General features: G+C 36.5%; 1 protein-coding gene across 1 annotated transcript; it reads right to left on the reverse strand.

Annotated features, from left to right (window-relative positions):
• Positions 1–1974: 1974 nt before the first annotated feature.
• On the reverse strand, positions 1975–17301 carry LOC143228025 (uncharacterized). The gene is made up of 4 exons (XM_076459369.1): positions 16947–17301; positions 6741–7130; positions 2961–3578; positions 1975–2695 (listed from the first exon to the last, which is right to left on the reverse strand). The coding sequence occupies exons 1-4, from the start codon at positions 17149–17151 to the stop codon at positions 2427–2429; spliced, it is 1482 nt and encodes a 493-aa protein (XP_076315484.1). The 5' UTR covers positions 17152–17301; the 3' UTR covers positions 1975–2426.
• Positions 17302–17896: the final 595 nt, after the last annotated feature.

Raw genomic sequence — 17896 nt, forward strand, 5'->3', positions numbered from 1 at the left:
GATTTCAACATGACGGAACCACTCTTCATCAACAAGTGATTTCAACATGGGATTTCAACATGACCCACTCTTCATCAACAATCTTTTGGATTTCAACATGACGGAACCACTCTTCATCAACAATCTGTTGGATTTCAACATGACGGAACCACTCTTCATCAACAATCTTTTGGATTTCAACATGATGGAACCACTCTTCATCAACAAGTTTTGGATTTCAACATGACGGAACCACTCTTCATCAACAATCTTTTGGATTTCAACATGACGGAACCACTCTTCATCAACAATCTTTGGATTTCAACATGACGGAACCACTCTTCATCAACAATCTTTTGGATTTCAACATGATGGAACCACTCTTCATCAACAAGTTTTGGATTTCAACATGATTGAACCACTCTTCATCAACAATCTGTTGGATTTCAACATGACGGAACCACTCTTCATCAACAAGTTTTGATTTCAACATTTTGGATTTCAACATGAACCACTCTTCATCAACAATCTTTTGGATTTCAACATGACGGAACCACTCTTCATCAACAATCTTTTGGATTTCAACATGACGGAACCACTCTTCATCAACAATCTTTTGGATTTCAACATGATGGAACCACTCTTCATCAACAAGTTTTGGATTTCAACATGATTGAACCACTCTTCATCAACAATCTTTTGGATTTCAACATGATGGAACCACTCTTCATCAACAATCTTTTGGATTTCAACATGACGGAACCACTCTTCATCAACAATCTTTTGGATTTCAACATGATGGAACCACTCTTCATCAACAAGTTTTGGATTTCAACATGACGGAACCACTCTTCATCAACAATCTGTTGGATTTCAACATGACGGAACCACTCTTCATCAACAAGTTTTGGATTTAACATTCGGAACCACTCTTCATCAACAATCTTTTGGATTTCAACATGATTTCAACATGGAACCACTCTTCATCAACAATCTTTTGGATTTCTTCATCAACAAGATTTCAACATGATGGAACCACTCTTCATCAACAAGTTTTGATTTCAACCACTCTTCATCAACAAGTTTTGGATTTCAACATTCGGAACCACACTTCATCAACAATCTTTTGGATTTCAACATGACGGAACCACTCTTCATCAACAATCTTTTGGATTTCAACATGATGGAACCACTCTTCATCAACAATCTTTTGGATTTCAACATGACGGAACCACTCTTCATCAACAATCTTTTGGATTTCAACATGATGGAACCACTCTTCATCAACAAGTTTTCATCAACAAGTTTTGATTTCAACATTCGGAACCACCACTCTTCATCAACAATCTTTGGATTTCAACATGATGGAACCACTCTACATCAACAAATTTTTGATTTCAACATGATGGAACCACTCTTCATCAACAATCTTTTGGATTTCAACATGACGGAACCACTCTTCATCAACAACATGATGGAACCACTCTTTCAACAAGTTTTGGATTTCAACATGATTTCAAACATTTCAACATGATGGAACCACTCTTCATCAACAATCTTTTGGATTTCAACATGATTTCAACATGGAAACCACTCTTCATCAACAAGTTTTGGATTTCAACATGATGGAACCACTCTTCATCAACAATCTTTTGGATTTCAACATGATGGAACCACTCTTCATCAACAAGTTTTGGAATCTTAACATGACGGAACCACTCTTCATCAACAATCTTTTGGATTTCAACATGATGGAACCACTCTTCATCAACAATCTTTTGGATTTCAACATGACGGAACCACTCTTCATCAACAAGTTTTGGATTTCAACATGACGGAACCACTCTTCATCAACAATCTTTTGGATTTCAACATGACGGAACCACTCTTCATCAACAATCTGTTGGATTTCAACATGATGGAACCACTCTTCATCAAAAAGTTTTGGATTTCAACATGATGGAACCACTCTTCATCAACAAGTTTTGGATTTCAACATGACGGAACTACTCTTCATCAAAAAGTTTTGGAATCTTAACATGGCGGAACTATTATCGCTAAAACATTAATTAATCTGAGCACATTTCATCATCAGTGTTTTTGACCGCAAAACGATCCACGTGCTCTACACATGGATAACTGAAATATGTTTCATTTTTTGTCCCAATAACATCTTGTTTCCCAACGCAACTCTTATTATAACATTATCTTTCAGCAGTAATAAGGCAGGCTGTTTTATTTCCTTCAAACAACTGGATTTCAATTGCAAGAGTGAAAAAAAAAGATAAAATGAACTTTGAACAGAGGATCTGTTTTCAAAGTGTGTCAAGAACCAAACCTTCTTATGTTCTTACATAACGTTTAGAACCAAATTTCATTCATTTCTACATAAGTGCTCAGAAACGAAACATTTCTAGTTTTACATAGTATCTAGAATAAAAGACTCTTCACGAGAACATTAGGGCTATCTCTGAAGAGCGAGCAGATGTTCCAGTGAATGTCACAGAAGTGACGTTAGGTGGCACTGCACACCTGGAGAAGGTCCCACTGTGTTGAGTTTCTTCATGACGACGCAAATCCACTTTCCTCTGAAAAGCGCGTGGGCACTGGTCACAAGAGAAAGGCTTGAAGCCAGTGTGTTTCCTGGTGTGAGTGATTAGATTTGACGACTGACTGAAAGCTTTTCCACAGACGTTACACTTATGAGGCTTCTCTCCTGAAAGATTAGAAAACAACAACACGTTTCTGCGTTATTCTGACAATATATATTACAAAAGAACGTTCATGTCTTTTTCTTATAATATTGTTGTTGTTGTTGTTTGAGACAACTAAAATTACACTATGTTCATAGAATATATATATATATATGTATATAGCATACACAGAAGTTCTTTGTAATCTTTTTTACTTTAGACAACAAAGTTCTATATTTGCTATTCTCCACTGGCTTCTATCTACCTGTTTGCCAATCTATCACTGACCTGTATGGATGTAGGTATGCTTCTTCATGTCTGACTTCTGGTGGAAACGTTTTCCACAGTATTGACACGGGTAAGGTCTGGTATCGGAGTGGATCAGCAGATGAGTGGACAGAGTGGATGACCTCTTGAACGTCTTCCCGCACTGCGTGCACTCAAAACTCCTTTCATTCGTATCGACAGCTCGATGAAGGTCTAAACTCAGTTTATGGCCAAAACTTTTATCGCATTGCGCACACAAGTGCGGCCGTTTTCCGTAGTGCGAACGGCGAGTGTGCACCTCCAGCCCGTGGGGAGTGCCGAACGTTTTCCGGCATCTACAGCAAGAGAATTGGGATTTTCCCGTGGCTGATTGCAGGTCGCTCTCCTTGATAGGATCTTTCATTAGCTCGTAGTTCCGTTCCTTCAGGTTAGAGGACTTAAATGGACCTAAAAGTGCTTTAATGGAATAGTCAGAGAGCTTCCGTCCATTGGAGCACGAGTTTTTCGTAAGCCTTCCATTATCCTGCACTGCAGTGGTTACAAATGTCTTGGACGGTAAATTGAGAACGTTGGGAGTGTTTTCAATGCTGGACGGACTCAAGGAAACCGAAGTTACGCTGGGGACACTAGTGTGGTATCCTGGGTAATACAGAAGAGGACAACCAGTTTTAAACTTCAATATTCACTGTTATCATTACATAGAAATAAAATATAAATGCAGTCCTGAGTTTTGATACCTACTGTTGTTGTTACATACAAATAAAATATAAATATAGTACTGAGTTTTAGTACCTACTGTTGTTGTTACATACAAATAAAATATAAATATAGTCCTGAGTTTTGATACCTACTGTTGTTGTTACATACAAATAAAATATAAATGCAGTCCTGAGTTTTGATACCTACTGTTGTTGTTACATACAAATAAAATATAAATATAGTACTGAGTTTTAGTACCTATTGTTGTTATTACATACAAAAAATATAAATACAGTTCTGAGTTTTAGTACCTATTGTTGTTATTGCGTACAAAAAATATAAATACAGTCCTGAGTTTTAGTACCTATTGTTGTTATTACATACAAAAAATATAAATACAGTTCTGAGTTTCAGTACCTATTGTTGTTATTGCGTACAAAAAATATAAATACAGTCCTGAGTATTTGTACCTATTGTTGTCAGTACATATAAATAAACTCTCAATACAATCCTTAAGCCGTAGTTCCTTTTGGTACTTAAGTCTCACCCCTATAAAAGTAGTACAGTGTTAGATTTATACAGACACCTAGGGTGGCTAATGTGCTATTTTACTGATACGTACAAGTACAAACTTGTTTCTGACAAGTTATCTTCTTTGAGATGGGGTTAAAAAATAACAGAGTGGTAATTTCAATGTATTATATGTTTCGAAATCATTATTCTTGTAATTTGTTCAGCATAATTCAAATGTTGACTCAGGGAGGAAGGGTGTATTGGCTAAGAGTCGATGATAATAAACAATTATTCAATTATTTTTCTGCCTTAACTTCAGATCTCTGATGTTGTAGGTATAACATAAATAATATCAGACACCTATTTCCCCACCTTAGCAAGTCATAAAATTAAGCATAAGATTATAAAATATCTGAATAAATTTTTTTAATAATTTGTATTGAGAGGATATGAAAATTGCGAATTAAGGAAGATTTCCGTAATAAAAGATGTCAATGCTCTTTTGACAAGCGCAATTCACTATCCGTGTTATAATCCTATCCTGACATCAACTCCTGATAAACAGCACCGCCTGGGAAAAATCTAGACACGAGTCAAGATATTACTTATATTTCCTTTACAGTTTGTTAATATTTGAATTTATTTCAAACATTATTTCTTAACACCAGAACTAGATAATTTTATTTTTTAATGATATAGTTACTGGTCTCTTACCAATTGAACTAAAGGAGCGTAAACCACATCTTAACTACCCAAACTTCAAGCTCTTGGGACGGCCAGTATTTGTACGTTAATGTTATTTTTTTATATTTCACTGGGGTCACGTCCAGGTCAATTTGTAACTACCCAAATAATACATTCTTCTCTTGCAACAGATAAGTCACGTACTTGGGCGTAGTAGCTTCAAGATCGTGGGATGACTAATAGTTAGGCGCTAATATAGTATATTATATTTATCATATATTCACTCGAGATCCCAAGATAATTCAGGCACCCGCCAAGTGTTCTACCAATGAAGCTAAATGGCTAATAAGGTACTTTATAACTACTCAAACTACGATGGAACAAATATAATACATTTGAATCCGGTCATTTCGACCGTTCTTGTAAATGACAAAACGGTACCTAGCATATGCCAGGTGACAGACTAAAAGTAACTTTTTCTGTGGAAGATATCAATTTACTAAACAGATCCTAAATTTTATTGCCACATCCGTTTTTACAAAAGTAACATATCTCTGCATACAGATTAATGGCTTAGCGATAAGTCTGCAGCCTTACGATGGTAAAATTCAAGTTTCAATACCAATAGTTCATTGTGAATTTTTGCGCTTAATAACAAGACCCAAGTTTTCGCAGTACAAACTTTTGTTCTAGGGCTTATTGACCAGAATCAATATTACTGGGTCTTTTGTACAGACACGGATAGCATGGAAGAGATCCAGTCTCTAATCTTTATAAAACAAGCAAACGGTCTGGAAGACACAAATATACGTTTAACATTTGGGGAAGGCCTGTCATGACCACTTGGTTAAGGCTCTTGACTCGTAATCCGAAAATCGCAGGTTCAAATCGCCGTCATACCAAACATACTAGCCCTTTCAGCCTGGGTTTTTTTTAATGTGACGGTCAACCCCCACTATTCCTTAGTAAAAGAGTAGCAAAAGAGTTGGCGTCGGGTGGTGATATCTAGCTGCCTACCTTCTAGTCTTATACATAAACCAACAGCTTATCAAACTCCCAATATATAAACCTAACGTTGTTGTGTCTAGTGTTTTGTAAAAACGAGACAAAAGCAACCTCTTAACCTTCACACCTAATACTGCTGTGCCACACCCGTATTCATCTAGTACCACTGCTTTCCAACACCTGTACTTGACATCGAAATATGTCTAGTGTTTTATGAAACCAAAATATCCAGCTAAAAGGCAGTAAAATTACAATAAATTTATCTTTTAAAAATAACGTTTATATAGAAGAAATTAATTAATTCATGGTCTTTCTGACCACGATCGTAACTTCGTAAAATTTATCACTCATCAAAAAGGTCCGGCATGGCCAAGCGTGTAAAGGCGTACGAATCGTAATCTGAGGGTCGCGGGTTCGCATCCCCGTCGCGCCAAACATACTCGCCCTTTCAGCCGTGGGGGCGTAATAATGTTACGGTCAATCCCACTATTCGTTGGTAAAAGAGTAGCCCAAGAGTTGGCGGTGGGTGGTGATGACTAGATGCCTTCCCTCCAGTCTTGAACTATATACACAAAGTAACATGGATGTCCAACTGAAACGTTTTGTACGTTATTTTCGTACATAAAAAAGCGTTTTAAGAGTTTATGTTATGTAGCTGAATTAAAACAGTGTTTATATAAAATCAAACGTGGAAAATGAACAAGCAGTGCTAATAAAATGTGTATTATATTACATCTCAAAACAATTTGTTTTAAAATAATATTCTTTAAGAAACATAGTTTCTTCTCTCATACTTCGAACAGTAATAATATTATGGAGCTAGTTTTATTTTTACTTTCTAAGCCTTGTGTTATATCATATTTTTATATATCAGGAACTTATTTTGCTAGTAGTTCGTACCTTCGTAGCGTGCACGTGAAAAATCCAATTCGCTGAAACGTGAACAGAGAGGGAAATAACACGTTTTTGCAAAGTGTTCTCGCTTTGAAAGACTCTCCCCAAGCAGGCGAGACGTCGGGGAGCGACTAGAGAACACAATATCTTCGTCACGAGACTTTGGCGACGCCGTTATGGAAGGTTCCAGGATTCTGCTTTCACAGCCTCGGGCGAAGTTGTTCTGTTCTGTGGGTGAGACGGCGCTGCCGCAGGCTTGACGCGCCAAAGTGAGGTAGTGGAACAAGAGAGCGCTGCACGTGCCATATGGCGAAGAGGAAGACGACAAAGGTGGGGGAAAACCGATAGGACAAGCGGCTGGAGCAGCCGTTGGAAGTCCGGTCATCGAACCTCGATCTAAAGTAAAACAAATTAGTTTTTGTTTTGTTTTTATTTTAGTGCTGTATGTAAATAAACGTGTCATAAAGTACTTTTCTTTATAAAAACAATCAACTAAAGTCTTGTATACAGATATGATTAACCCTGAGAAACTGGAATGGACACAGAGAAGTCAGCACAAAAACGTTATGAAAAAATTCTACGCATGCGCTGTCCGTACAGAAGTCCCAATAATGAAGTTCTTTAGCATGCGAAAAAAAAATAGCTATTCACACTGACCGTTTTGAATTTATATAGCGAGGAGAAGACAGCGAAAAAACTTTTATTTAAAGAAAGTTTCTCCTCAAACACAGGAGAAGAAGAAACAACGTTACTCCTAAACAGGTTCCTCCTAATAACAAACAGGAGAAAGAAACAATAGTTTCTCTGTTAAAGAATTTTTACATTAATAGGATTGTTTTGGTTTGTTTTTGATTAAATATCGCGCAAAACCACATAAGGGCTATCTGCGCTAGCCGTCCCTAATTTAGCAGTGTAAGACTAGAGGAAAGGCAGCTAGTCATCACCACCCACCGCCAACGCTTGGGCTACTCTTTTACAAACGAATAGTGGGATTGACTGTAACATTATAACGTCCAAACGGCTGAAGAGCTAGCATGTTTGGTGTGACGGAAATTCGAACCCGCGACCATCAGAGTACGAGTCGAGTGCCTTAACCACCTGGCCAGGCAAGGCCCATCAATAGGAACAAGGGGACGATGAGATGTATTTTATTTTTAAGAATTTTTCTTTCCGATGTGATAGTTCGGTAAAGAAAATACGATAATCATTTACCTATCTCTTCTCATCAAACTGCTGTTGAAATAGTAAACTTATACATTTCTGAACCTCTAACGTTTCAAACATATGAGAATAAGAAATTATATAAAACAACATAATTAAAACAAAAGAACAAAGAAACAAACAATAACTTTATTAACAGAGAAGAAGGCTCCCCCTGAGGACTGATCCGCTAAAACCCGGGTTTCGATACCCGTAGTGGGCAGAGCACAGATAGTCTATTGCGCAGCTTTGTCCTTGATTCTAAAGAAACAAACAGAATTTTTAAAAAACTAAACAAGACAACGGAAATGAAAAATTCATCTTCTAAAACAGTGCCGATAAATATGCATCTGGTAAAATATTGAAAGTCTGGGTAATTAATCATCACTCGCTTTCTCGAATAGCAGGACATTAGCCAAATAACTCCAAGTCACTATAGAACAAGAACTGAAGCGATTGGTGAAAGAAATGAGAAAGGAGTTTTATCATTAGCTAGATTAGTACTGTGTGTGTATTTATGTAAAATGAAGAGAAATCTAACTCCCGTCATCAACTGCTACTAGCAAAAAACAGACCATTATACTAAGAGCGAATCTCTACGTGTGTTAGGTTTCTCATTTTACTAGGGCCCTCTGTTGACTTAAAAAGAATTTCTTAATGCAAAATTCAGATACAAAACAAATCGATAGAGGACGTCGATGAGACAGATATCTGACACTCAATATTAAAATTCTAAAGAGTGTTTGTGTTTTTCTGTTATTTGTCTAAAAATTCACTTCCGAAACTTCAAATTAGTGGATTTAAATGTCGTACGTTGGAGGCGGAAAAAGCGAAACCGCTACGACACATGGTGTAATGTGACGAAAGTGGTATTTCTAACCAGGATAACACCTTGTATTTACGAGGGCTAAGCGAATAAGTTAGAAAGTTAGAAACCTGCTGGAATTTTGGTATAGCTATCCCTAATTTTAAAGAAATGACTCAAACATGACTGAAGAGATTTATTTCACTCGCTCTGTCACTCTTATAACCACAACTAAAAAAGTAGTGTTCAACAACAACTAATCTTACATTAAAATTAAATTATATTTATCTCACTTTTTAACAGAAACAATGACACAACGTTTCACGCATTTAACTCAGCATTCTAAAGTGAGTAATTAATACAAGGACACAACGTTTCACACATTTAACTCAGCATTCTAAAGTGAGTAATTAATACAAGGACACAACGTTTCACACATTTAACTCAGCATTCTAAAGTGAGTAATTAATACAAGGATACAACGTTCACACTCAGCATTCTTAAGTGAGTAATTAATACAAGGACACAACGTTTCACACATTTAACTCAGCATTCTAAAGTGAGTAATTAATACAAGGACACAACGTTTTACACATTTAACTCAGCATTCTAAAGTGAGTAATTAATACAAGGACACAACGTTTTACACATTTAACTCAGCATTCTAAAGTGAGTAATTAATACAAGGACACAACGTTTCACACATTTAACTCAGCATTCTAAAGTGAGTAATTAATACAAGGACACAACGTTTTACACATTTAACTCAGCATTCTAAAGTGAGTAATTAATACAAGGACACAACATTTCACACATTTAACTCAGCATTCCTAAGTGAGTAATTAATACAAGGACACAACGTTTCACACATTTAACTCAGCATTCTAAAGTGAGTAATTAATACAAGGACACAACGTTTCACACACTTAATTCAGCATTCTAAAGTGAGTAATTAATACAAGGACACAACGTTTCACACATTTAACTCAGCATTCTAAAGTGAGTAATTAATACAAGGACACAACGTTTCACACATTTAACTCAGCATTCTAAAGTGAGTAATTAATACAAGGACACAACGTTTCACACACTTAATTCAGCATTCTAAAGTGAGTAATTAATACAAGGACACAACGTTTCACACATTTAACTCAGCATTCTAAAGTGAGTAATTAATACAAGGACACAATGTTTCACACATTTAATTCAGCATTCCAAAGTCAGTAATTAATACAAGGACACAACGTTTCACACATTTAACTAAACCTTCTAAAGTGAGTAATTAATACAAGGACACAACGTTTCACACATTTAACTCAGCATTCTAAAGTGAGTAATTAATACAAGGACACAACATTTCACACATTTAACTCAGCATTCTAAAGTGAGTAATTAATACAAGGACACAACGTTTCACACATTTAACTCAGCATTCTAAAGTGAGTAATTAATACAAGGATACAACGTTTCACACATTTAACTCAACCTTCTAAAGTGAGTAATTAATACAAGGACACAACGTTTTACACATTTAACTCAGCATTCTAAAGTGAGTAATTAATACAAGGACACAACATTTCACACATTTAACTCAGCATTCCTAAGTGAGTAATTAATACAAGGACACAACGTTTCACACATTTAACTCAGCATTCTAAAGTGAGTAATTAATACAAGGACACAACGTTTCACACACTTAACTCAGCATTCTAAAGTGAGTAATTAATACAAGGACACAACGTTTCACACATTTAACTCAGCATTCTAAAGTGAGTAATTAATACAAGGACACAACGTTTCACACATTTAACTCAGCATTCTAAAGTGAGTAATTAATACAAGGACACAACGTTTCACACACTTAATTCAGCATTCTAAAGTGAGTAATTAATACAAGGACACAACGTTTCACACATTTAACTCAGCATTCTAAAGTGAGTAATTAATACAAGGACACAATGTTTCACACATTTAATTCAGCATTCCAAAGTCAGTAATTAATACAAGGACACAACGTTTCACACATTTAACTAAACCTTCTAAAGTGAGTAATTAATACAAGAACACAACATTTCACACATTTAACTCAGCATTCTAAAGTCAGTAATTAATACAAGGACACAACGTTTCACACATTTAACTCAGCATTCTAAAGTGAGTAATTAATACAAGGACACAACGTTTCACACATTTAATTCAGCATTCTAAAGTCAGTAATTAATACAAGGACACAACGTTTCACACATTTAACTCAACCTTCTAAAGTGAGTAATTAATACAAGGACACAACATTTCACACATTTAACTCAGCATTCTAAAGTCAGTAATTAATACAAGGACACAACGTTTCACACATTTAACTCAGCATTCTAAAGTGAGTAATTAATACAAGGATACAATGATAGAATCCACCATGAATCCTACTGTGTATCAGAGGGTGCTTGTGGAACATGTGAGTCCATCTGTAAGAAAATTAAAGCCGAAGCGGAACTTGACCCTGCTACACGACACTGACCCAGAATATACCAGTAAATCCACCTAGAACTGGCTGAAAACTAAGAAATGGAGAGTCCTGGAATGGCCGAGTCAAAGCCCAGATCTTAATCCCATTGAGATGCTGTGAGGTGACTTGAAACGGGCTGTACATGCAAGAAACCCCTCAAACATCTCACAGCTGAAAAAATTCTGCATTGAGGAGTGGGGCAAACTTTCTTCAGACCAATGTCAGAGACTGGTAGATGACTACAAGAAGTGTCTCACTGCAGTTATTTCAGCCAAAGGGGGTAACACTAGCTATTAGGGGGTAGGGTGTCCTAACTTTTTTCTCAGTTCAAATATGCATTTTTGTAGCATGACATTTACAGAAGATCTTGAAAAGTCTTTTCTTCAGTTGTAATTGTTTAGTTATATTTCTATAATCTCTCACTATTGTTAAAATTGATATTAAATATCTATATATCCAGAAATGTTTCAAAAATAAACAGGCTTTCATAGGGTGTTCTAACTTTTTCCTCAGTTCGAATATGCATTTCTGTAGCATGACATTTACCGAAGATCTTGAAAAGTCTTTTCTTCAGTTTTAATTGTTTAGTTGTATTCCTATAATCTCTCAGTATTGTTAAAATTGATATTAAATATCTATATATCCAAAAATGTTACACAAATACACAGACTTTCATAGGGTGTCCTAACTTTTTTAGTGCTGTCGTAAGAACAGATTACGGAATAAGAGTGAAGGGAAGGGATAAATTATCCAAATGATCCCTTAAAGAGTTTGAACTGGAGAGAGTGATTCTCTCCAAAGATTTTAAAAGTTACAGCTGAGTCTCTATTTCATCATAAGTTCCTTATATTGCATCATAGAGCTACCATGACGTTTATCCGAACTCAAACGTTTAGCAGGTACGAAAGATTTTTTTATATATTTTTACTTTCTAGCCTAAAATATAAAGATTGTTTTCATAAAATGGACGAATTGGTGTTTCCACTCCATCTCTACGTGTTTCTCCGAGTTGCCTTTTATTCAATAGGTTTGTGTTTTACTTACTTACGACCTAACCTATCTACACCACGAAGATTTTATTATTTTAGCCCTCCGAATGGCACAGCAGGATGTCCATGAACTTAAAACGGTAGAAACTGTGTTTCGATAACCTTAAGGGGTCAGAGCACAGATAAGCCATTGTGTAGCTTTTTGCTTAATTTCAAACAAATTATCGTTTTATAAATAGATTACTTAAAGGGTCAGAAACTGAAGTGTTATTGCTTGTGTCTTGTTTTGCGATATTTTATTGGTTTTTCAGCACAGTTTTTGTTTATAAGCATGTGAAAAATAATACGAACTCTTTCGAACAACTGTATCGTTATAACTTATATGAGGGCCCGGCATGGCCAAGCGTGTTAAGGCGTTCGTCTCGTATTCCGAGAGTCGCGGGTTCGAATCCCGGTCCCACCAAACATGCTCGCCCTTTAAGCCGTGGGGGTGTTATAATGTTACGGTCAATCCCACTATTCGTTGGTAAAAGAGTAGCCCAAGAGTTGGCGGTGGGTGGTGATGATTTACACTGCTAAATTAGGGACAGCTAGCGCAGATAGCCCTCGAGTAGCTTTGCGCGAAATTCAAAACAAACAAACAAAGCCTATATGAACTGCGTATTATTAACAATGATATTGAAAAATGGATCATACCAAGAATTTTATATATTTTGTAAAATGAAATAAGAAAGCCAAATAGGTAGAGTACCTATGAGAAGGAAAATAGATTCGCTTTCTGAAGAAACGAGAGAAAATAAAAAATAAAAAACGAACAGTGGCTGGTGTTTTATGGACAACGCCTTGTTTAATGTTGTAAGTTTAATCTCTTAGTACACACATTTTGAACGTTTGTGATGAGTGTTTCCACCGTCTTCAAACTAACTAAGCCTCCTGTATAGGGTGCATTCGATATCTAACATTAATTTTCTTAGCCTCGAAGTTTACATGAAGCACAGAGTCCAAGTAATTGTTATGAGATTCAAGCAGCCGCCTCTTTAGTAAATATTTACTACGTCACTTTTGGTAAAAACCACTTTTAGCCGATGTGTATCTCTTTGTTATCAAACAAGCCCTGATTTTGTGGAGTGACAGAAAATCGTTTTTTATAAACAACGGGTTTTCATCATCCACCGTGAAAGCGTCTGCCCAACATTCAACGAATTTGTTGATTCAAGTATGTATACAGAAAAATATTTATTATATAAACTGTACTATATAGTAAGTTTCTTTTTACCGAAAACTTATTTGATACCAAATTGCTACTTCCTTCCAGAAGTTCTTTATTAGTAAGGGGTGTTTTGATTTTGCCGTTTCTGAGCGTTTTGATTAATAAAAGTAGGGGGGTTTAGATCTTTTCTTGTTGCTTCTTGAGTTAGATTTAGCTAAATACTGAACCGAATCCGCAGGTGTTCATACAACAACGTGTACTATAAATTAGTCACAAGCAGTGACTTGCAGAGGGCATTTAAAGGGCAGGAGCTCACGAGTAACAACAAAAAAAAAACCAACTTTGAATGCATGGTACAGAAGCTTATTTGTTAGGGAAGGAGTTAGACGGTTAGAAAAGATTTTGGAGACTGTGGTTCATCAAGCAGGGCCAAAAGTCATAGGAAACACATAGACCATCTTTTATTCCGGTTGGTCTTATAAGCACTTAAGAGCATGTCAAAATTATCTTGTTGTTTTGCTATAAAGACCCACAAATCCCCTAGTGTCATTTATGTTAATATTGAAACTACTTCCTTCAAGAATTATTCGCAGCAGTAAGGTGTGGAAGCAGTCGTGTCTTTTAGTAGCTGGGAAAGTTTTATTGATAGGGAAAAACGATACTTTGGGGGCATAAGACAAGTACACCCTGTCACACCCTAGACACATCAGTGCCATAAATACAATAATTTGAAACTTACATAATATTTTTGAAAGAACAAACAAACAAAAACTGATACTCTGCCTTGGGGGAACATCCTAGAATCATAAAGTTGTCAATATAATTTCCAAGCTCGTGTGACAAATAATTCAGGTTGCTTTCGCCCTTGCAATTTGCGAACCTATAGTTTGTCAAACTGAACTGGACTAATGGTAGTAACGCTCACTGAATTAGTACCCCGCTGGAACAGCGATAAGTATACGGACTTATAACGCTGAAGTCAAGGGTTTGATTCCCCTTGATGGACTCAGCAATGTGACTTTGCTATAAACACGCACACACACACACTCATCAGATTAAGAAAGAAAAATCAAAATAAACTTTGAAACCGATAACGTTATTATTTTTACATATCAGAAAATAATGCTTAATAAAATAATATTATACAGTTAAAGTTCTGTAGTTACTTCGCAATAATATGTTCATAAGGTTGATTACTAGCTGGGCTCCGATATGGCCAAATGGTTAGGACCCTCGACTTGTAATCTAAAGGTCACGGGTTCGAATCCCCGTCATACCAAACATGCTCGCCCCTTTCAGCTGTGGGGACATTATAATGGTACGGTCAATCTCACTATTCGTTCGTAAAAGAGTACCCTAAAAGTTGGCGGTGGATGGTGATGACTAACTGCCTTCCCTCTAGTCTAACACTGCGAAATTAGGGTCGGCTAGCGCAGATAGCTGTCGTGTAGCTCAGCGCGAAATCCCAAACAAACCAAATCTAGTAATTGTAAGCTGTTTTCGTCTTGGAGTATTTATTATAATTTGGAATAGAAGATATGCTTTACCCACGTTAATCAGTTATTCTAACCCAGCCTGAAATAAAGATCTTCCACTAACGACATATTTTTAGTTAACCCTAAATTTACAGCAGCATATCGATAACACTATGTATCATAGTTTATGCAACATAAATAATAGTGTATGAAGGTTTTCCTCGACAGATGGCACTACGTAATCTAGCTTCCTGCTGCTTATTAGCGGAGTATTGATAACGGTGCTTGCCACGTATAATAAAAACACTTGAAATGAAAGAAAAAAAAATCACAAAATTGTGTTTAATATTTTGTTTAAAATAGAAAATGCTGGTTTTGATTAACACGTTGTGCTATTTTTTACTTCTTGTGATTGATTAAAACATGTCTCTTTACAATTATTATCAGAACTGTTGACATCAAGGCCTGGCATGGCCAGGTGTGTTAAGGCGTTCGACTGGTAATCTGAGAGTCGCGGGTTCGAATCCCAGTCGCACCAAACATGCTCGCCCTTTCAGCCGTGGGGCGTTATAATGTGATGCTCAATCCCACTATTCGTTGGTAAAAGAGTAGCCCAAGAATTGGCGGTGAGTGGTGATGACTAGCTGCCTTCCCTCTAGTCTTACACTGCTAAATTAGGGACGGCTAGCGCAGATAGCCCTCGAGAAGCTTTGCGCGAAATTCAAAACAAACAAACAAACTGTTAACATCAAATTAAAAGAAGTGAAGAGAATCAGTAATATCTTTTGTTGTTAGTCTCGTGTTCACACAAATTTTCGCGGAAACCATGCGCTAAGCCTTATTTTATCTCTTTTATTTTTCTTCTTAGTTATTGTTGTCCTTGTCGAATAATACTTATGAATGTTGAAATCAAACTGTGAGCCCCAACAAACTGAACAACGATGTAGGTTGTAACGAAGATACGCTGACTTTAATTAGCATGTACAAACTAATACGGTAATACATAATTCAGGCCTACTGAAATGAACTGTACTACTGTTACTCATAAAATATCCACAGCAGGAAAACTAGTAATATTCATATCGACTCAGCATACATGTAGACTAACAGATCTACATAAACATACATCAGTGTCTCGGTGTCTGTTTACGGTAACACAAAAAACAGCCACGTTTTATCTCGTTTTCGGTTTCTTCATGAATAAAAGAAGCTGTCGTGATTAAACGTACGCAGTGCGTGCTCAGATTTAGCTTGAAGACCTGTGAGTTACTGATTAGGTTTAAAAGTTTATGTTGTACTGAGGTACTGATTAGGCTTAACACGTTTAGACCGTGATAGACCGTGGGTAAACCGCACCTGTGGCTTGTCAGCGTGACATTTTACCGTAAGCCCATAAAACACTAAACTTCCGAGATCTCACAACCCATTAACTCCCAGTCGGTTGTGATAAGCTTGGACAAACAAGTTGAAACACTCCAAAAGCTGTTGTTTTTTTGGTTTTTTTTCCTAACGGGTCCGATAACTAGCTTTTGAAAGTTGAATAAGTAGTTCTATACGTATGAAAGTTTCTACTCAGAATCTCACAATTTTTTTCTACCTTTTTGCCTTCTAAATCTACCAGTATATTTTGAACAATTGTAACATAAGACACAAGGTCTTTCTAACTGTATATTTTATATTCACATTTTCAAGTTAAAGGAATAATATATCCAGCGAAAGACGAATTGCAAACAAATACACTTGAATATACATGCATACATACATACATACATACAGGCAAACAAAATGATCGTAACCACAAATCTTCACTTCTCTTGAATCCAGTTTTCTACCGGAGTGTACAACATACAGGAGAAATACGAATGGCCTAAACTGCTCACGAAACAGGTTTCTAACAGAATGTGTAAAAACACTAGTTTCACGGTAATATTTAGCATTCTTTATCGTGTTTTCACGTTCAGTTTGCGTTATTTTACGGAAAGTACGTCACAAATTCTCTGAGTCCAAACTACAACAATAAATATTCTTACCGAACAAATCACTCGGTGAATGCCGGAAGTGTGGCATGAACGTCCGCGGGAAATTATGTCTGTCTCCGGCCTCTCCAAGAACGTATCCTTCGGTAGAAGATGATGTCCAACCTGCAACCGCTGGGATAGATTTTTCATCAGCCCAGATATCTTCTTTCCAAAATGCATCTGCCCTCTTATTTTTCACTAGGAACGAGCGTGGCATTTTGTTTGTAGTAACTATTATAAATGTTTAGATACGTTTAACCTCTGTAGTCATAATTCCTTGTTGCTTTATAAGTATCAGATATTTCTCAAAGGCTTAGCTTGTCTAATACGTTAAACTGGGTAATTTGGTGCAAGGAGCATATTGGAGTATTTCTGCGTCTTCGCCCTCCAAAGTCGTCACGTTGAATGATGCTAAGGGGAACGTCACGGATATTTAAACTCCTGCCCTATTATCTTGTCCCAATTGGCCTCGGTTTCATCAGTGAGTGACGCGAGGTTGCAAGACTTGACGTTTCATTAGCAAAGTCTCTACAACTAACACCGTTCACTGTGTTCTTAGTGGACACCTGGGTTAGTTGCCATGACAACATCGATAAGTGGGATGTTTTCTATAGTATTGTTTAAGAAACAATGGCATAATCATTAACTTTCACTCTATTAAATATATTTGATTCAAAGTTGGACTTAACTAAGCCTAGTCAACACTAGTGTCTCTTTAACAGTAACACGTTTTGTTTCCAGTGACATATGTATTTTTACAATACGCGAAGTCCAATTGTTGTAAAAACATACCTACAATTGGCTCTTTCATTTCTTTTGTTAAGAGTTTGATAGGACATAGCACATGAAATAGAGTCAATCACGGATGTGTGTCATGAACCTGAAACACTACACATATAACATTGTGCTGTCACGAGTTACACATTATATAATTAAGCTCGCTAACACACGATGACACGAAA

The sequence above is a fragment of the Tachypleus tridentatus genome, chromosome 10 (genome assembly GCF_004210375.1).
Source record: "Tachypleus tridentatus isolate NWPU-2018 chromosome 10, ASM421037v1, whole genome shotgun sequence".
Taxonomy (NCBI): Eukaryota; Metazoa; Arthropoda; class Merostomata; order Xiphosura; family Limulidae; genus Tachypleus; species Tachypleus tridentatus.

Coding starts and splice junctions, on each gene's coding strand:
- LOC143228025 (XM_076459369.1), bottom strand. CDS start 17,151: ATGCCACGCTCGTTCCTAGTGAAAAATAAGAGGGCAGATGCATTTTGG. Junction 3,579..6,740: donor TTCACGTGCACGCTACGAAG/GTACGAACTACT, acceptor TGTATTACCCAG/GATACCACACTAGTGTCCCC. Junction 2,696..2,960: donor GCATACCTACATCCATACAG/GTCAGTGATAGA, acceptor CTAATCTTTCAG/GAGAGAAGCCTCATAAGTGT.